Source organism: Mus musculus, chromosome 3 (genome assembly GCF_000001635.26).
Source record: "Mus musculus strain C57BL/6J chromosome 3, GRCm38.p6 C57BL/6J".
Taxonomy (NCBI): domain Eukaryota; kingdom Metazoa; phylum Chordata; class Mammalia; order Rodentia; family Muridae; genus Mus; species Mus musculus.
Window position 1 is genome coordinate 95,042,724 of NC_000069.6, and position 21,572 is coordinate 95,064,295.

The following is a 21,572-nucleotide window of genomic DNA, read 5'->3' on the forward strand; positions in this document are numbered from 1 at the left end:
TCGCAGCAGCTTCCGGAACAGCTGTAAGCTCTCTGCACTCGCCTGGCAGCAACACTCCAGTGTGAGGCAGGAGAGCTGTAATTTACCCCCTCTTCTGCTCTCTTTCTTTTGTATATTTGGGTTTTTGATTTGTTTTTGTTGTTACGGTTTGAAAAAGGATGACAGCAATTCGCTGTGGAGCTCAGGCTAATAAACTCTATTGCTTCACCTCCCAGTGCTGTTTACAAGGGGCACACTCATGCTAAGATCTGAACTGCAATTTCCAGGCCAACGTGGGCAACATAGCTACTACGTAGTGACACTGCCTCGAACACATAACAGACACTCATGAGTGCATACACTACTGTGGATATGTCAGTCCAAGCATAATCACTTAAAAAGTGTGTCAGCATCGTTAACCACATTTTAACTTCCTGTTTCCCATTGCACTGTGTTTATGCAACTGCTACAAACACTTGTATCCTCAAATTCGATTTACCTATCTACTGCCTACCAAAAAAAAAAAAAAAAAAAATCTATGCAATTCCTAACTCCAGTATTGAGTCTGACAGGATGAAGGAATCCAGAAAAGTTTTGACCAATTAAAAAAAAAAAAACAAACCAAAAAAAATTTTTAAGCGTTTGTGTGTGTATTCAGGCCCTGCAGAGGCTGGAAGAGAATATCAAATCCGGAACTGGAGTTCCAGGCAGCTGTGAGCTGCCTGTCTTGAGTTCTGGGAACCGAACTCTGGTCCTCTAGGAAGAGCAGTAAGCGCTCTCTCATAAGCACTGAGTCATTTCCCCAGCCCGCAGTAAACACCATGTAATCACCCAAGGAACGAAGGATAGCCAGCAAGTTATTTTGGTTTGTTAATTAACCTTTAACACCAACCCTTGGGAAGCAGAGGCAGGCATCTGTGGGTTTTAGACCAGCCTGATCTATATAATGAGTTCCAGGGCAGCCAGGGTTATACACAATAAGACCTTTTCTGGGGGTCAAAGAAAAGAAGACCTGTTGGCACTTGCCTGCGATCCCACCTATATAATGGAATGATTACAAATTCATGGTCATCTTGGAAATTTAGTGAGAGAATTCTCAAAAATAAAAAGGGAGAAGGGCTTAAAAGATGTCTCATAGTTAAGAGTCCATCCTGTTTTAGTAGAGGAGTAGCATTCTGTTCCCACCATCCATATGGGGTGGCTAACAGCTGCTTACAATTCCAGCCCCAGGGGACTTGATGACTCCTTCCGGCCTCTGTGGTTATTCAAGTAAACACACACACACACACACACACACACACACACACACACACACCTACACACACCTACACATACACACAGCGAGAAAGAGAGAGAGAAACATATATACACACAGAGAGAACATACACAATACACACAGACACCTTAAAAAATAAGAACTTAAAAATGAACGAGTACCTGAGGAGGGCCTCAGTGGTCAGTGCTTGCTGAGCACAGCCAAGGCCCCAATTTCAACCCTTAGTAAAAATAAACAAACCCCAACACTACCAAAAAAAACCCCACAAAGTTCTGCCAGGCAATGGTGGTGAAGGCCTTTAATCCCAGTACTCAGAGGCAGAGGCAGGCCGATCTCTGAATTTGCTGCCAGCCTGGTCTACAGAGTGAGTCCAAGACAGCCAAGGCTACACAGAAAAACCCTGTCTCCAAAACCAAGACAACAACCACAAAATTCAAAATGCTTTGATTAATTAGTACCCCACAACCCAGGAAATACAATAGGAAATCCTGGTCCTGGTTTCTAGTTCTTGCAAATGCTTTATAGATTTTAATAAAGTATGCTTTAGCTAAACTTACTTATTTGTTCTGCTTTTAGGAGTACAGTTTTTCTGTCTTTAAAGGCTTTGCTTATTTTATAATTTTACATGTATGTGTATTTTCCTTCTTGTATGTACGTGTACCACATGCATGCAGTGTCTGCAGAGGTCCAGAGGGAATCAGAGTCTCTGAGACTGGAGTTACAGACCCTTGTGAACAGCCACATGGATGCTGGGACAGAACCTGGGTTCTCTGCAAGAGCAACAGGTGCTCTTAATCTTGAGCCAATTCTCAAGAAATATTTATGGGGGTGGGTATGGGGGACTTTTGGTATAGCATTGGAAATGTAAATGAGCTAAATTCCTAATAAAAAATGGAAAAAAAAAGAAATATTTATTTATTCCTCAGACCAGAAGAGGGCATCAGATCCTGTTATGGATAGTTGTGAGCCACCATGTGATTGCTGGGATCTGAACTCAGGACCTTCAGAAGAGCAGTCAGTGTTCCTAACCAGTAAGCCATCTCCCCAGCCCTTAATAACTTTTAATTTTCTTTAATTATCTGTATTGGCTGTGTGAGAGTATGAACATGTGGGTCCAGGCACCCTCAGACACCAGGTGTCAGTTCCCTTGGAGCTGGAGTTACAGGTGCTTCTAAGGTTCCATAGAGTGCTGGGAAGCAAACCTGGGTCTTCTACGTGAGCAGCAAGTACTCTGAACCATGGAGCCATTTGTCCAGCCCCTATTTATTTGTGAAGATGTATTTTGTGTGTGTGTGTGTGTGTGTGTGTGTGTGTGTGTGTGTGTGTGTGTGTGTATACACGTGCGCACACATGCGGTTGGGTATATATGTGTGTACCATATCCATGCAGCTGTCCAAGTACATATGTTGTGGAGGTCAAAAGACAACCTTTTTTGTTTTTTGAAGATTTATTTATTTATTTTATGTGAGTACATAGCTGTCTTCAGACACCCCAGAATAGTGCATCAGATCCCATTACAGATAGATATGAGCCACCATGTGGTTGCTGGGAATTGAACTCAGGACCTCTGGAAGAGCAGTCAGTGCTCTTAACCACCGAGCCCTCTCTCCAGCCCCCAAAAGACAACTTGTGTGAACCAGTTCTTCCCTTCCACCAGGTTTCAATTGTGGTGGCAAGTGGCTTCACCTCCTGAGCTCTCATGCTAGCCTTCCAGTAATGTTGCAATGATTAGATTGGTGCTTTGTCTTAGTTTCCTTTCCTTTTTCTGTGATAAAATACCCTGACAGAAGGACCTTAATGGAGAAGGGTTTATTTGACTCACAGTTCTAGGTTACAGTCCATTAAGGTAATAGGAGCTTGAAGCAGCTAGTTATGCCAAATCCATCACAGTCAAGTGAAAAGAGCAGTAAGTCTGCCCCCATCATCGATCCATGTAATTAAAACAATCCCTTGCTGTATAGTGGTGACTCCACATTTAATCCTAGCACTTGGGGGGTGCAGATGCAGGTGAATCTCTGAGTTCGAGACCAGCCTGGTCTACAGAGCAAGTTCCAGGAGAGCCATGGCTATACATAGAAACCCTGTCTTGAAAAACAAAACAAACAGAAAAAAAAAGATAATTCCTCACACTCAGACATTTTCAGAGATCCTTCTCCCACGGAGTTCTAGGCTATGTCAAGTTGACAATTAAAAGGATCCCAAGAGGATCATTAAAGGAATAAGGGTCCCAAATGGTGAGGTGTGGAGTGGGAGGTCAGGATGAGAAGTACGACAAGTAAAGACAACAAAGCAGTGGCTGGGACCAGGAGGTCTTGCCCACGCACACTGAGGGCTGATGGGAAGCAAGTTTACTAAGAAGCACAGCCTCACCAGGAAGCAGAAGCAGGCGGATTTCTGAGTTCGAGGCCAGCCTGGTCTACAGAGTGAGTTCCAGGACAGCCAGAGCTACACAGTGAGATCCTATAAAGAAGAACAAAGAATGAGCATCATAAATTGGTTGAGGGGAACAGGGTGGGGAGGGGAAACAACCAAGGTCAGCAGAGAACAAATTGCAACAAAGTTGGAAAATAACACAGGATACCTCCGACACAGCTGCCCGAGCTGATAATCCCAGCCCAAGGAGAACATTGGCTTCTCTCCTTGTCTCCAGAAACCACAACCTTGACTCCTATGAGACACTGACTCCAGCCCTAAACTGTACTTGCCAAGTCAGTTCCTGGACAAGGACACCGAAGTAGAGTCCTTTGTCCTTTCATCAGGGCCTCCGGGAAGGTTCTAAATCCATCTGGCTCCCCACACATCACAACTCCACTCATTGTCAGCCTGACACATAAAAGTACATTAAGTAAAACCATATCTTTTTGTCTCCGAAAGCTCGTGGTCACCTTATCATTAAAAAGACACTTGGGCGGGGCCGGTGGTGGCGCACGCCTTTGATCCCAGCACTTGGAAGGAAGAGGCAGGTGGATTTCTGAGTTTAAGGCCAGCCTTGTCTACAAAGTAAGTTCCAGGACAGCTAGCGATACACAGAAAAACCCTGTCTGGAAAAACTAAAAAAAAAACAAAAACAAAAACAAAAAACACTTGGTCCAACTTTAAAAGTTCCCATTGTCATTAACAATTTCAACACTTTAAAAGTTAAGTCTTGGGCTGGAGAGGTGACTCAGTAGTTAAGAGCATTGACTGCTCTTCCAAAGGTCCTGAGTTCAAATCCCAGAAAACACATGGTGGCTCACAACCAACTGTAATGAGATCTGATTCCCTCTTATGGTGTATCTGAAGACAGCTACAGTGTACTTGGATATAATAATAAATAAATCTAAAAAAAAAAAAGTTAAATCTCAGCAAAAGTAGTAGTGCATGCCTTTGATCCCAGCACTTAGAGGCCAGCCTTGTGTATAGAGTGAGTTTCAGGACAGTCAGGGCTACACAGAAAACCCTGTCTCAAAAAGTAAAAAAGTTAAAAGTCTCAGGCCAGACATGGTAGTACATGTCTCTAATGCAAAGGAAGGTGGATCTCGTGAGTTTAAAACCAGGCCAGCCAGGGATACATAATATGATCCAGCCAGCCAGGGGTACATAAAAAGACCTTGTCTCAGGCCAGGTGAATCCCATCACTTGAGAGGCAGAGGAAGGTGGATTTCCGTAAGTTCAAGACTGGCCTGATCTACACAGTGAATTCCCCAACAGCCAGGGCTATGTAGAGAGATCCTGTCTCAAAACAAACAAACAAACAAACACCCTGTTTTGAAACAACAAAAAGGCTCACATCTCATAATTCCAACAGGAAAAACACCAAATGCTACAGCCCCAAAAGGGAGGCATCTGGAGCTTGTGATGTCATCAGCTGGGCTCCAGAGGCTTGGCAGCCCCATCTTTCCACCTCTCCACCTGCATCAACGCAGCTTCTCTTTAGACTGTTTCACTGCAGAGCTCCAGCCCTCCTTGACAGACATCACACATGGCCATTTCCAGTATGCTGGGGTTCCCCTTACACCTGGAGCTTTGCCCTCCTCACAGGACGACATAACGGCCCCTCAGAGCCTCTCTGCAGTGATTCCACCTGGACTGCTCTTTATGTCCACCTAAGCTCTCCCTTGTGAACCAGTCAGTACCAAGCAGATGACATCACCCATGCTGAAGTCAGCCCTTGTGCCTGCCCCTGAATTACAGCAGGATGCGGACCTTGGGAAACACTTCCTTATGCATTTGCTGTCAAGAGGCAATGAATCCCATTCAGCTCCAGATTTTGAAGATTTATTTTTATTTATGTGTATGCATGTCACATGTGTGCAGGTGCCTCCAGGGTCAGAAGAGTTGGAATTACAAGTGGGTGTGTGTACTGAGAACAAAACTCAGGTCCTCCATAAGAAAGCAAGTGCTCTCACCCACTAATCACCTCCAGACCCAAGATCCTTCCTTTAAATACATTAGGAAGGACCCACAGATGGGGTCTCTCATGAGTTGGGTTTGGTCTTCAGAAGGCTTCCCAGGATCCTGAGGCAGCAGGTGAGACCTACTTCCTCAGCACCAGCGTGAACCCTCTCCTGCCCTGAAACCTCCCATGCCACACAAACCAGTCACATCTTCCCATCCACCTTCAGTTTATCACAACACAGGCAGAATGAAGCCAGACTGCGGCCAAAACACCACAGGAATGGTCCTATCCCTGTTCCTAAACCTTTGCAACTTCATAGCCTGGAATGCACTATCTCTTTTCTTTTCTTTTCTTTTTTTTTTTTTTTGGGTGGGGGGGGTTCAAGACAGGGTTTCTCTGTGTAGCCCTGGCTGTCCTGGAACTCAGAAATCTGTATGCCTCTGCCTCCAAGTGTTGGGATTAAAGGAATGCACTATCTGTTTCTATCTGCTTTCTTATCTTCCAAATTCCCCCAAAGAATGAATGGTCCATTTATGCTCTTAGCCATACATTTACCACATGGTCAGGTTTACCACAGAGCTGCTTTTTGGAAAAACTGCAGAAGACTTTGGAATGCTGGGCTAGGGAAACCTTTTGATGCTGGAAGCAGAGCTTACTGAGACGCTCTGGCAGGAGACTGGGAACATCAGAAGGCTGAGAGAAGTGTGGACTGTGGAGGGCTGGCTCAAGCAGGTACATAGGAAAGCAGGGCTATTTAGGTTGGGTTTCTGCTGTGTAATCTATGTAATTATGTGATTTAATCTAGCTGCATTCTGCTGTGTCCTGAGAGAGGGACTGAGACTAAGGGTTTTTTTTGTTTGTTTGTTTTTTTGTTTTTGTTTTTGTTTTTGACTAAGTTTTAAACTATTGAGTTTGGTGGAGATGTCCTGGCAGGTGTCTTAGTTTCTTCCTTGTTGCTGTGCTAAAATACAGAAGCAACTCACTGAAGGGTTCGTGTTAGCCATTGTCGATGCTTCCAGACAGGGTCTCACTATGTAGCTCTGGCTGTCCTGAACTTACTCTGTAGACCAGATGGGTTGAATTGACTCCCAGATCCTGCATCTATAATCCCAGCATGCATCTGTAACCCAGCACTTCCATGGTGAAATGGCAGACTAAGAGAAGAATCGCATGGAAATCTGTGGGCCAGCTAGCCTGAGTGCACAGTGTAGCAGGACCAGCAAGAAGAACCATGCCTCAAAATAAGGTCTTAGGAGACAAGCTACTCCCAACTCCTCTGACCTCTACACACACACCCTCCCCTCCAGGCATGCTTAGAGGCTATGTCACCTCGACACAAGCCAGAGTCCTCTGAAAGGAGGAAAGCTTAATTAAGAAAATGTTTCCATACGTTCCCACTATAGGGTATTTTCTTAATTAGTGATTGATGGGAGAGAGCCCCAGCTCTTTATGGGTGGTGCCATCCCGGGCTGATGGTCCTGGGGTCTATAAAAAAGGACACTGAGAAAGCCATGAGGAGCAAGCCAGTAAGCAACACCCCTCCATGGCTTCTGCGTCAGCTCCTGCCTCCAGGTTCCTGTCCTAACTTCCTTCAATGATGAACAGTGGGGTGGAAGTATAAGCCAAATATAAACCCGTTTCTCCTCAAACTGCTCTGGTCATGGTATTTCATCATAACAATAGAAACCCCGACTGGAACAGCCCACCTCCCTGTGACTCTAGATTCTACCAGAATGACAGTTCACAGCGGAAAGACGTTCAATCCGTGACAGGGCGACTGCTCAAACATGCAGGCAAAGCTAGTGCTGGAAAGAACGCTGCAGTTACTAAGGGGAAGCCTCCTGCCTGCCCTAGGACATTAGGAAAGGGTCTGCTTCCCCAATGCTGGGATTGAAGGTGTGTACCAGCACACCTGGCTTTTCTGATGCTGTTTTGGAAGGGATGAAGGATGTAAAATTGGGCTGGCAAAATAGTTTAGCAGGTAAAAGTATATGCTGTCAAGCCCAACGACCTAAGTAAATTCAATCCCTGGGACCCACAAGGTAAAAGGATAAAATGACTCTCCTAAGCTGTGTCCCGACATCCACTCAAGTGCTACACACACAGACACAGACACAGACACAGACACAGACACACACACACACACACACACACACACACACACACACAGACACAGACACACACAGACACACAGACACAGACCACACACAGACACACACACACACACACACACACAGACACAGACACACACACACAGACACAGACACACACACACACAGACACACACACACACACACACACAGACACACACACACACACACACACAGAGTCTCTGAGGTCAGGCAACCCATGACAGGGTTGGGGGTCTCTTCAAGTCCATGAAGCTATGAAAGTGAAGCCTGAGCTACAGTGGAGACTTCAGAATCTTGGAGGTGCCAAGACCATGGGTCATCTATTAAGGAATGTGACAGCACAGGCAAAGCTGCCACAAAACAAGGCTTTGTGAAAGTTAAGAGTGGTGGTGCTGTCTTTAATCCCAGCACTTGTGAGGCAGAGGCAGGTGGGTTTCTGAGTTCGAGGCCAGCCTGGTCTACAGAGTTAGCTCCAGGACAGCCAGGGCTACACAGAGAAACCCTGTCTCAAAAAAACAAAAAAACAAAACAAAACAAAACAAAAAAGTGTGTGTGTGGGGGGGGGGGGGCTGGAGAGATGGTATGGTGGTTTGAATGAGAATTACCCCCCCCCCGCCCCCTTTCTCATAGATTTGAATACTCAGTCATCAGGGAGTGGTGCTATCTGAAAAGATTAGTGTGGCCTTTAAGGTTTTCAAAAACCCAAGCCCAGTGGCTCTCTCTCCCTGCTGCCTGTGGGTTCAAACACTGAACTCTCAGATACCTCTCCAGTGCCATGATGGAGTACCTGCATGCCGCTCTGCTCCCCAGCACAATGACAATGGACTAAACCTCTGATGCTGTAAGCCAGACCCAATTAGAGTCTTTCTAACAGTTGCAAAGTTATGTGGTCTCCTCCCAGCAACAGTACACTGGCTAAGACAGATGGTTAGGGGTGGGTACTGCTGCCTCAGAGGACCTGAGCTCAGTTTCAAGCACCCACATCAGCACTCACAAGCTGCTGTAGTTCCAGATCGAGGGAGATCGGATGCTTCTGGCCTCTGTGGGCACGTGTGCTCATGTGCACACACCCACAGATCACACACACACACACACACACACACACACACACACACACACACATAATTTAAAATAATAAAAATACATACTTTTTAAAGAAGAAAAACCGTCCTGGCTAGTTTGATGTCAACTCTACACAAGCTAGTGTCAGCAGAGAGGAGGGAGCCTTAATTAAGAAAACGCCTCCATAATAATCAGACTGGGAGCAAGCCTGTGGGATGCTTTCTTATCTAGGGAGTGCTGGGCCAGCTCTGGTGGTCCTGGTTTTTTTTTTTTTTTTTCGAGACATGGTTTCTCTATGTAGCCCTGGCTGTCCTGGAACTCACTTTGTAGACCAGGCTGGTCTCGAACTCAGAAATCCGCCTGCCTCTGCCTCCCGAGTGCTGGGATTAAAGGCGTGTGCCACCACGCCCGGTGGTCCTTGGTTCTAAAAGGCTGAGCAAGCCATGTGCAGCGAGCCAGGAAGCAGCTCTCCTCCATGGTCTCTGCCCTGCCTCTATGTTGCTGCCTCTTTTGAATCTCTCTCCTGATGTCCTTTGATGATAAACAGTGACGTGTAAGTGTGAGTGAAATAAACCCTGTCCTCCCTAGCTTGCTTTTGCCCGTGGTGTTTCATCACAGTAACCATAACTATGATACATCTTGTAAAACGAACAAAACTATTAGATCCTACAACCCTAGCACCTGTGAAGCTAAGGAAAATGTGCTGTGCTGTGCTGTTCAGTCAAAGCCAGCCTGGGCTATAGACTCAGTGATGGAGTGCGGACCAACCCAGCAAGCTTGGTATCCAGCACCCACAATGAGCTTGAGTAGAAGAAGTTCACAACTTCCTGCAGCTCCAGATTCAGGGGATCTGGCATCTCTGACCTGGGCGAACAGCCAACTCACATTCACAGCCCTACCAAACATTGGAACATACACATAATTAAAAATAGAAATTTTGGGGCTGGTGAGATGGCTCAGTGGTTAAGAGCACTGATTACTGTTCCAGAGGTCCTGAGTTCAATTCCCAGCAACCACATGGTAGCTCACAACATCTGTAATGGAAACCGATGCCCTCTTCTGGTGTGTCTGAAGACAGCTACAGTGTACTTATATATAATAAATAAATCTTTAATCCCAGCACTCGGGAGGCAGAGGCAGGCGGATCTCTGAGTTCAAGGCCAGCCTGGTCTACAAAGTGAGTTCCAGGGCAGCCAGGGCTATACAGAGAAACCCTGTCTCGAAAAACAAAAAAAAAAAAAAAAAAATGTATAATTTTTGTTAAAGATTCTGACTGCAAATCAAAAGAGGGCACCAGATCTCATTGAAGATGGTTGTGAGTCACCACATGGTTGCTGGGATTTGAGCTCAGGACCTCTCAAAGAGCAGTGAGTGCTGTCAACCTCTGAGCCATCTCTCCAGCTCATATAAATCTTTAAGAGAGAGAAAAACAGGCTGGGTGTGGTAGCACATGTCTTTAATTCTGGCACTCAAGAAGCAGAAACAGATATCTGTAACTTCATAGACATTTGAGGCCAGCCTGGTCTACATACCTAGTTCTAGGGCATCCCAGTATGGATAATGCTTAAAAACAAACAGAACCAGACCCAAGATTTGTTTTGCAGCAATATATTGACTAGAGCTATAAGCACTACCCACCACTCACCACTAGAGGGACCCTATAATCAGAGGTTCAGCAGAAATATCATCATACCTAGACTACATCCAATACACTAGTGGATATGGTTTTTCCTTTATCCATCTCAAAGGCAAACTTGGAGTTAAAGCCAGAAAGAGATGGAGAAAGACACTAGAAAACGGAAAGGCATCCCATGCTCACGGAGTGGTAAACTTTTAGCATGGTGAAAATGACCATTCTACCTAAAGCTATTACAGATTCAGTGCAATTCCAATCAAACTCCCCACCTCATTCTTCACAGAAATGGGGGGAAAAAACTACCCTAAAATGTATATGGAATAAAAAAAAAAAAAGAAGAAACAAAAAAATGTATATGGAACCACAAGAAATCCTGGATAGCCAAAACAATCTGGAGCAAAAAGAACAATCCTGGAGGGATTGCCATTTCAGACCTTAAGATATATTACAAAGCTATAGGAAAACAAAACCAAGCCAAAAAATCATGGTATCAGCACAAATAGAGACTTGGAGACCAACGGAACAAAACTGAAGACCCAAACATGAGTACATATAGCTTCAGCCACTTAATATTTGACAAAGGCAGCAAGACATATGCTTGCGGGGGGGTGGGGGAAGCATCTTCAACAAGTGGTGAAGGGAAAACTGGCCAACATCCACAGGCATCCTATGGGTGGGTAACCTCTTCTGACCACAGGGTCCCTCTAGTGGTGAGTGGCAGGTAGTATTTACAGCTCTATTCAATTCAAACCACCTTGTGGTTCAAAGACCTAAATGTGGACAGTGAAACACTGAAACTACTGGGAGGAAACACAGCACCCTGCACGGTCTAGGTGTAGGGAAAGGCTTTCTGAATAGAACTCCTTATGTACAGTAATTAAGATCAACAACTGACAAGTGGGACCTCAAACTACAAAGCTCTGCATAGCTAATTAAACAATCAGTGATGAGGAATCCCACAGAACTGAAGAGAATCTTTGTCAGGTATACATTTAATACATTTAATAGACGAATAATGCATAGAATATACAAAAATTCAAAAAGCCAAGAGTGAAAATAATAAATGACCCTGGAACCTGAATGGAGTTCTCAAAAGGAAAAAAAAAAAAAAAAAAAAAAAAAGCAAAGCAAATAAGTTTGAGACTTCATTCTAATCAGAATGGCAAAGACCAACAAGACAATAAACGACAACAGACAACAAATGCTGGAGGGGGTGTGGGGAAAGGGGAACTCATTCACTTTTAGTGGAATTGAAAACTGGTGCAGCCACTATGGAAATCATAGGGAAAATTCTCAAAAAGATAAAAATAAATGCACCATATGCCCCAGCTGTATCACCCCTTGGCACACGCCCAAAGGCCTCGCTGACATCCTACGTCATAGATCCTTGCTGAGACCTGCTCGTGGCTGCTCTACCCACCAGAGCTGGGGAATGGAAGCAATGTAAATACCCTGCAGCAGATGAATGGCTGACCAGAGTATTGGGCGCACGCTGTGGAATGCTGCTCTGTTGGGAGCACAGAGCTCCAGGGAAAACCAGGAATGTTAAGCACATGGGACTGTTTTCTTTCTTTGAGACAAGGTTTCTCTGTTATTCTCTGATTGTCCTGGATCTTGCTCTGTAGACTAGCCTGGCCTCAAAAGCAGAGATCTACCTGCACCTGCCTCCTGAGTGCTGGGATTAAAATCAGGTGCCACCACACCCAGCTCCCGAGTTGTTTTTTCAGTGGAAAAGAAGTAAAATCTCTTTCTGCCCATCAGGCTGGAAAGAGATGACTAACACCCCCGTGATCTGTGTTAGCTCTCGGCCAAGCCATATCAAGCTCCTACAAACAGGACTGGAGGTAGCTAGTAATCTAAACGACCTCTACACTATCTGTACAACTGAGACCAGGCCACATCCTTCCTTAGGCCCTCCTAAACCAGCACAGGCAGCCTATCTCCAGACCTTATCTTCTTGGAAGAAAAGCCACACACCCTGAGTTGCCTTTGAGTAATTATGCCCTGGGGCCTGGGTTACATCAGGGAACTTTTTTCCCAATTGTACTGTTTTAAGTATGCTGGCAATAAATCCCCTGACATCAGACTTTTTAGAAGTTTCATCCAATTTAATGAAGTCAAACGGAATCAAGTATTTAATCTCACCTCTTCACCGATCATTTCACTGCTGGCTGTAATACCCGAGGGACCCCTCAACTCATGCAAAAAATGTGGGGAACACAATTCTCAGAGAAGGGTTTTCTTTAAATAGAAATTAGGGGTTCAGAAACCTCAGGCCTCCCACTAAAAAGGTTTGCACCCTTAAGTGAGAGTGGAATTAATATGAGTTCTTCTCAGTCTTCTGAGTCAAAGCATTTTGTACAATTACTGAACTATTTGTTAAGATCTTAAGGATCAGCCTGGAGAGTTGGCTCAGTGGGTTAAGAGCACCGACTGCTCTTCCAAAGGTCCCGAGTTCAAATCCCTGCAACCACATGGTGGCTCACACCCATCTGTACTGAGATCTGATGCCCTCTTCTGGTGCATCTTAAGACAGCTACAGTGCACTAAAGTAAAATAATAAATCCATGGGCATGAGCGAGCAGGGCCGACTGGTGTGAGCAGAAGTCCTAAATTCAATTCCCAACAACCAAATGAAGGCTCACAACCATCTGTACAGCTAGTGTACTTATATACCTTAAATAAATCTTTAAAAAAAACTTAGGTATCAAAATATTCAGACCAACAGTTCTGCAACTTTATACTCACAAAACTAATAAACTGAGAGCCCATGTAAATGGAGAAAAAAAATCTGTTGATCGGTGTGGTGGCGCATGCCTTTTATCCCAGCACTTGGGAGGCAGAGGCAGGCGGATTTCTGAGTTTGAGGCCAGCCTGGTCTACAGAGTGAGTTCCAGGACAGCCAGGGCTACACAGAGAAACCCTGTCTCGATAAAAACCCAAAAAAAAAAAAAAAAAAAAAAAACAAAAAAATCTGTCAACTATTTTTTTAAAAATGGAAGGAGCTGGAGAGATGGCTCAGTGGTTAAGAGCACTGACTGCTCTTCCAGAGGACCTGGGTTCAAGTCCCAGCCCCCATGTGGTGGCTCACAACTGTCTATAACTCCAGTCCCAGGGGATCTGATACGCTCTTAGGGGGAGGGTATAGGGAACTTTCAGGACAGCATTTGAAATGTATATAAAGAAAATAATAAAAAAAAAATGGAGACTCCACAGCTGCTCAGTTACCAGGCCAGCCACACGCATCCTTGGCATTCGCCCAAAAGACCTATCACTTCACAGACACTTGTGCAGCCAAGTTCAATGCTGCTCTATGCACAACAGCTAGGAAACGGACACAGCCTAAGTGTCCTTCAGCCGATGACTGTGCAGTAAAGATGTGGTGCATGCGCACTATGGAACACTATCTAGTTGTGAAGTGAAATCACCAACTTTGCAGGTAAACAGATGGAACTAAAAAAATGTCACTTTTGCGTGAGGTAACCCAGACACAGAGACAAAGGTTGCACTGTAAGCTTCTACCTCCAAACCTTCAGCTGCGACTACGTATCCTGGAGGAACTTCAGAGAGCAGGAAGAAAGAAGGGACCACTGCGTGGGTGAGAATCCGGGGAGCAACAGAAGGGAATAGCAAGGCACGTAGAAGCGATCTGAGCAGAGAAATGAGGAAAAGGGAGAGAAACACAGGAGGGAAGATAATAAACACACAGTCAGGGTATCTGATAAAATCATACAAACCATATTATTCACTATTACCTTTAAAAGAAATCAACCCCAAAACAAAAATACACTTAAGTCTGTTTGTAATATACATATAGGTTAAATAATGCTTGATGGTGGTGGGGTACGCTTTTAATCAGGTAGGCAAAGGCAGGCAATCTCTTGAGTTCGAGGCCAGCCTGGTCTACTGAGTTCCAAGATAGCCAGGTGTACAAAGAGAAAAGTTGTCTTGAAAAATAAAAACAAAAAAAAATATAAAAATGTTTTCATGTGTTTGCCTGCATGTGTATGTGTGCATCACACACATGCCTGGTATCTATAGAGCCAGAAGAGTGTGTCAGATCTCTGGGACTGGAGTTACAGAGGGTGGTGAGGTTGCTTGTGTTAGGAACCAATCCAGCAAGTCCTCCTAACCAGTCTGCTCTCCAGCCCTGCAAAAGGAGCTTGTACTGGCTATTTTTGTGTCAACTTGACACAGCTGGAGTTACCACAGAGAAAGGAGCTTCAGTTGGGGAAATGCCTCCATGAGATCCAGCTGTAAGGCATTTTCTCAATTAGTGATCAAGGGGGAAAGGTCCCTTGTGGGTGGGACCATCTCTGGGCTGGTAGTCTTGGTTCTATAAGAGAGCAGGCTGAGCAAGCCAGGAGAGGCAAGCTAGTAAAGAACATCCCTCCATGGCCTCTGCATCAGCTCCTGCTTCCCTGACCTGTTTGAGTTCCAGTCCTGACTTCCTTTGGTGATGAACAGCAGTATGGAAGTGTAAGCCAAATAAACCCTTTCCTCCCCAACTTGCTTCTTAGTCATGATGTTTGTGCAGGAATAGAAACCCTGACTAAGACAGAGCTTTATTTAATAAGGGAGCCTTCAGGCTGGAGAGATGGCTCAGCTGGTAAGAGAACTAACTGCTCTTCCGAAGGTCCAGAGCTTAATTCTCAGCAACCACATGGTGGCTCACATCCATCTGTAATTGGATCCGAAGCCCTTCTTACGTTCTGTCTGAAGACAACTACAGTGTACTCAAATGAGATAAATACATCTTAAAACAACAAAAACAAAAAACCCCACTCTATTGTGTAGTATGAATTGTGAAACACTGATTTAAAATAAAAAGAAAAGACAAAAAAGAAAGGAAAGGAAAGGAAAGGAAAGGAAAGGAAAGGAAAGGAAAGGAAAGGGAAGGGAGCCTTCTTGACTTCCCCAAAGAAGCGCACTAGGTTAGGTGGGAAGGAATTCTAGGGCCAGCTGCCCTCAGGCCTCCTCTGAGCTTTGGATGCGCAGATCCTTCTCAGAAGACTGAGTCACAATCCACAAGCTGCTCTGATGCTGCAGGGCTGAACAGCTGGAGCGGAAGCCACTGCTCTCGGCTCGAGTGCAGGAGATTTAGTCCCCGCTAACACACAGTCTGGGAGGGAGGGAGCGAGGAGGAGGCTGGAGCAGAGGCAACATGGAAAAGCTCTAACATGGCTGGGGGAGGCTCAGCAGTCAGGCAGAAGTTCAAGGCTTCCACAACTAACTCCAGGACAACAAACAAGTTCAAAGAAAGGGCAACCAGGTGAGGGTGATCCCGTACATTATGTGCATGTATGAAAACGCAATGCAATTATGACTACTACACTAATAAAAGCATTTAAAAATAGGTCTAAATGATTGCTAGAACTTTAATACATTAAAACCAGATATTTATTACTTTTATATTGCATCTGTCATTTTTCAACAATACAAAGTAGAGGCAAATAGTAACACTCCATAAAAATGTTGAATCCCATGTCCTTTCCCTAAGTCCCAGCCCTCCCTCAAATACTCCCTCCCACCCCTTACAGAACCCTGTCCTGAATAAAACACTTAAATACATCATAAATAGTAAATTATGAAAAAAAAATAGCAAGAAATTGTTTGTTTCCTTCTTGTAAAAAAGAACATGGCAGCAAAGACAGGCAGCCAGAAGGTGGCTGGGGGTGTCTAATATAGACAGTTACGTGGGGGTTGGCTAACCTGCTATCAAGGTGGGACGGGACAGGGAAGGAACTAATGTGGGATTTCAACAGCCAGCCTGAAACACCATGCACTGCCCCACCAGCCAGGACCAGATGGGCCACAACTGAGAGGAAGGAGAGGGCTCCGTGGCCCCATTTCCAGCTTCTCTGCAGAGTAAGGGCAGGCCAGGTGACATGGCGACAACCGTACAGAGGGAAGTCTGTGGCTCCCTAGGAGTTTAAGAAAATATTCTCTAGCCTCATAGATACAGACTGCCTGTTAAACAGACACAAACATCTCCCTCCACCGTAGCTCCACAAAGAGCAGAATACTGTTGGAAAATATAGGAAGAACAAAGAAATCTCCTTTGGAGAATGGTCTAAAATCATTTGATAATTCTTTATATCTAGAAAAAACTATGAGGATACATTCCAAATTGCAGAATAGTAATAACCGAAGACCTGGCAGTGAGTAGGGTCCTGCTAAGGTCCACTCTCCTAACATGGCTGCCCCTTTGTCTTAAAAAAGGGCCAGGCCCTCTCTATTCCCTCAACCCTAAGTGAGGGAGTCAGAGAGCAGCTGCTGGTGGGGCAGCCCCAGCCTTTCTGCTTCACAAACACTAGGGCTCTTCTACAACACTTAGAGAACTTTTATCTGAGACTGGCTCAAATTTACATTGTGTGCTCTTTGTGTTTTTTTTTTTTTTTTTTTTCCTTTTTTAAGGAAAAGAAGGTTGGGAGTAAGGATGATCCTTACTTTCCCCCAAACACCTTTATACAAATCATTGGGAGTCTCCAAAGACCAGCGGGAGAGCCAAGGCAGGAACAATGTCCAGCCAGTCCGTCCTGAGGAAATGAAGAGTCCAGCTCCAGGAGAAAGGTAAACAGGAGGAAACCACCAGTCCAGCAACCCCATGTCAGCACAAAGAATGGGGGTTTGAAAAATATTCAGCTATAGAAGCCATGGCAGGCAGTGGAAAATTCACGCCACCCACTTCTGGAGTGGTGGGGACGATGCTGTCCTCAACTGTCAAAGGCACTACTGCCCAGAGGAAGGGGAGACAGTGTCAGAGCCCTGCTAGCTCCACATTCTCTCCTCTGTTGATGACCAAGAAGACGATTCAGCATTCCTGGGGCAAGGGCTGACATCTTGGGATCAAAGCGACAGCAGAGTCTTGTTTCAGGTCTTCTGAGGCTCACTGCTCACTGCTCACCAGACAGAAAGAATATAAAGTTAACAATGAAGAGGAGACAAGGAAGCAAGAGCAGAATTGAAGACTGTTTCATCCTACCTAGCAAATTTGACTTTTTTTCTCTTTCTTTTTAGCTTCAGCTTTGAAGTATTAAGTTTTAAAACCACAAACCTTCTATTTTTTGGAGACAGGATCTCACTATGTAGTCTTGGCAGGCCTGGAAAGATCAGGCTGGCCTCAAATTCTGCCTCCCAAGTACTGGAATTAATGGAGTATGCCACTATGCCTGACCATACAACTCTTTAGAAGCAAGGTTCAAGAGTACACGATATTTCTCAATGAACATTTTGCTCCATTCTGTCAGTGACCCACTTGATACCTTTCAAGCTCTCCTGGATTCAAGATACTTACGTGGGTGAACTCTGACTCTGCAACATCAAGCTTTTCCAAGGTTGAACTAAAAGAAGGAAATGAAATGCAGAGAATTAGAGACAAAGGGGGCTTCAGGTATAGTTTGAAGCAGAACACTCACACAGCACCAATAGTCCTGGCTTCCATCCCTAGCATGTCCAAGGTCAATTATACCTCCTCACATTTTATTTAGATCCAGAAAAGGAAATGGTGCTGAAGAGATGGCTCAGTGGGTAAAAGGTGCTTGCTGCACAAGCCTGGCACCCTGAGTTTGAGCTCTGAAACTCACACCAAGTATGAAGAGTCCAACAGTACAGAAAAGAAAACCCAAGAAACTATTAAATTTAAAACAGACACAGTGGTGCATGCCTGTACTCCCATTTATGTGGAGGCTAAGGAGGAGGATTCCTAGATCAACATCTGTGTGTCTAGAAAGTGCCTTCAAGGTTATTCTGTGCAACCTTAGGAGACACCACTTCAAAATACAAAGTCAAAGGCCCAGGTGTGGCGGGACACACCTTTAACCACAGTACAAAGGAGGCAGAGGACGGTGAGGCAGGTTGAGTCTTTACTTTCTAGCCATGTCTAACAAACAGACCAAGAGGACCAGAGGTGTAATATAGTGGTAGAGTGCTTAGTGAAACAGGCTCTAAATTCAATCTCCAGAACTATAAAACAACAATGCTAGACAGTAGTGGTGCACACCTTTAATCCCCCAGCATTGGGAGGCAGAGGCAGGCAGGTCTCTGAGTTAGAGGCTAACCTGATCTACAGAGTGAGTTCCAGGACAGCCAAGGCTACACAGAGACAAGACACCCTGTATCAAAAAAACCAAAACCAAAACCAAACCAAACCCCAAACAAAAAAAGCTCACAGTAACAGAAGACACTACTAGATTTAAAAGTGTTTTCAGGGCTGGAGAGATGGCTCAGTGGTTAAGAGCACTGACTGCACTTCTGAAGGTCTTGAGTTCAAATCCCAGCAACCACATGGTGGCTCATAACCATCCGAAACGAGATCTGATGTCCTCTTCTGGGTGTCTGAAGACAGCTACAGTGTACTTACTTATAATAAATATATAATCTTTAAAAAGAAAAAAAAAAGGGTTTTCATTTGGTTTGTGTGTTCCTGCACACATGCCACAGCATGAAATTGGGGTCAGAGGACAAACCACGGAATAAGCTCTCTCTACACCATATAGGTTTTGAAGATCAAACTCAGATCATTGGAATTAATGGCAAATACCTTTAAAGGCTAAGCCATCTCAATGATCTGAAGCTAATAGATTTAGAAGCAGCACTGTTTAAATAAGTCGTTTTTTTCCAGACAGAATCTCAAGTAAAATCTCAGATTCTTCTGCTTCCTTTTCTCATGTGCCACAAGTACAGGCGTGCGCCACTGAGCCTGGCTACACCTTCCAGGCTCACATACATGGCTGTTGCCATGACTCCTCCTTCAAGGCTATGCCATGTAACTGAGCTGAAAAGTGATCCTTGCTACTCTTCCCTAGCTCCTTCCAAATTTTTGTTTTGAGGCAGGGTTTCCTTGGTGGTCTTTAACTCCATGGAGTAAGGCTGGCCTCATGGCAGTCTTCCTGCCTCTGCCTCCCAAATGCTGCGTCATGAGTGCTACCATGTTTGGCTCAAACTTTCTTCTTTTATGTGGTGCTGGCAATGAGCAGAGGATCTCAAGTGTAAGTTTAACCCGGCTACACTTAATGCCCCAGAACCCAGGTAAAGGCTCAGTCACTACAGATGTCCTGAAGCTGGGCATGGTGGCACACACCTTTAATCTCAGCACATGGGAGGCAGAGGCAGGCAAATTTCTGAGTTTGAGGCCAGCCTGGTCTACAGGGTGAGTTTCAGGATAGCCAGGGCTACACAGAGAAACCTGGTCTTGAAAAAAACAAAACAAGCTGGGCATGGTGGCGCACACCTTTAATCCCAGCCCTTGGGAGGCAGAGGCAGGTGAATTTCTGAGTTGGAGGCCAGCCTGGTCTACAGAGTGAGTTCCAGGACAGCCAGGGCTACACAGAGAAACCCTGTCTTGAAAAACCAAAAAAGAAAAAAAAAAAAAACAAAACAAAACAAAATACAGATGCCCTGCCCGAGGTTCACTGTAAACAGTGGAGAGCACCTGAGCCAAAGGCATCCAGCTAAGTTACCTAGACTCCTGACCCACAGGAAACAAGTCAACAGTGTTTGTTATTTCTAACTGCTAAATTCTGAAGTAGCATTATGTAATAATGAGTACAAATTCTTCTTTGTTACCCTAACAAAGCCTCTAATGGAAACCTAGCACAGAGGCAATAGTGCTTGTCTGCCATGCCTGAGGACAAACTGAACCCTCCTTCAGCCATGTGCAGCACCTCACCTGTAATGCTGGGGCTGGGAAGGCTGGGCTGAGCTTGCAGAGGCAGGCATGCCTTTCAAAGCCAACCAATACGGCTCCCGAGGCCCCTGCTGTCAGCACTCAGATCCTTGTCACTAATGAAAACACAGCACGGCTAATAGCATTCTGTCACTTCTAAGATTAGGGTCTATGAATTCTATAGTTTCTATTTAGACACCTCTCTCTCTCTCTCTCTCTCTCTCACACACACACACACACACACACACACAAGTTAGCAGCGATGTTCAGAGTTACCTAGTGAAGAGGTCAGTCCATGCATCAAACAGATGGGTATCCTCAGCCATGTACCAGCAAGGAGCCAAGTAACAGCAATAACCACACCAATGAGCTTAGAGGGACATTCTCCCATTTGAGCACATGATCCTACTCCTGAGCAACAGCTTCATTACCATCTCATGAGAAATCTTAGCCAAAAGGACCTACACAAGCTAAATCTGGACTCCTAACCTAAGAAACTATGGCATAGGGATTTTTAAAAAAATATTTTCTTTTTTAAAAAAAATTCAATTCATTTTATGTATGTGAGTATATGTAGCTGTCAGACACACCAGAAGAGGGCGTCAGATCTCATTACAGATGGTTGTGAGCCACCATGTGGATGCTGGGATTTGAACTCAGGACCTTCAGAAGAGCAGCTGGCGCTCTTAACCGCCCAAAAAATAACCCCCCCCCCAAAAAAAAAAACCAAAAAACCAAAAACCAGAAGATTCCTGACTACCTGAAAATAGACTATCTGGAGTAACAGGTCAAGAAACCAACCTCAAATTTAGTATTTGCAAAGGTTGTCCAACTACAGGTGAGAAACTGGGGCCAGGAACAGGTGAACCCTCACTTATTTCCTCCAAAGGTGGAGTCTGAGGTAAGACATCAGGACGCCCAAGGTGTACATCTATAGAAAAAGGAAAAGAAAAGCAATCAATGAATAAAGAATGAATCAATAAATCAAAGACTTTATGGTCAGAAAAAAACAGGGAAAGATGTATAGTGACTCAGGGACATGGTGACTCACTCGGTAAACCCAGGACCTGGGAGGCTGAGGAAAGAGGGCCATGAGGCTGTGGTCAGCTTGGCTATATACATGGTGAATTCCAGGAGAGCCTAGGCTACAGTAAGACCCTGTCTCACTGAGAACAAAGAATAGCTGGGCAGTAGTGGCGCACGCCTTTAATCCCAGCACTCAGGCTGCAGAGACAGGCAGATTTCTGAGTTCCAGGCCAGCCTGGTCTACAGAGTGAGTTTCAGAACAGCCAGGGCTACACAGAGAAACCCTGTCTCCAAAAAAACAAAAAAAACCAAACCAAACTAAACCAAACAAACCAACACGGCGAGTACGTTTTTTACTGCATAGAAATGGGGTATAGAGGTCCTAGGGTGAGAACCCAGGGCTCAGAGGCAGGAGA

At 44.9% G+C, this 21,572-nt stretch overlaps 1 protein-coding gene across 7 annotated transcripts in view; it reads right to left on the reverse strand.

Moving 5' to 3' along the window:
• Positions 1–15,806: 15,806 nt before the first annotated feature.
• The window catches only part of Pip5k1a (phosphatidylinositol-4-phosphate 5-kinase, type 1 alpha), a 48,401-nt gene continuing 42,635 nt past the window's right edge, over positions 15,807–21,572 (reverse strand). For 5 of the 7 annotated variants that reach the window (XR_375498.2, XR_375499.2, XR_003954295.1 and 2 more), the window contains 3 exons: positions 20,932–21,061; positions 17,761–17,806; positions 15,828–17,362 (listed from right to left, as the gene is read on the reverse strand). Coding sequence is in view for 3 of the 7 variants with exons in the window: in XM_017319485.1 (XP_017174974.1) it covers positions 17,360–17,362; positions 17,761–17,806; positions 20,932–21,061 (179 nt within the window). In the remaining 4 variants the exon portion in view is untranslated. Of the gene's footprint in view, positions 17,363–17,760; positions 17,807–20,931; positions 21,062–21,572 lie in introns of all 7 variants that reach the window. The other 2 variants (NM_008847.3, NM_001293707.1) reach the window with 1 other exon arrangement.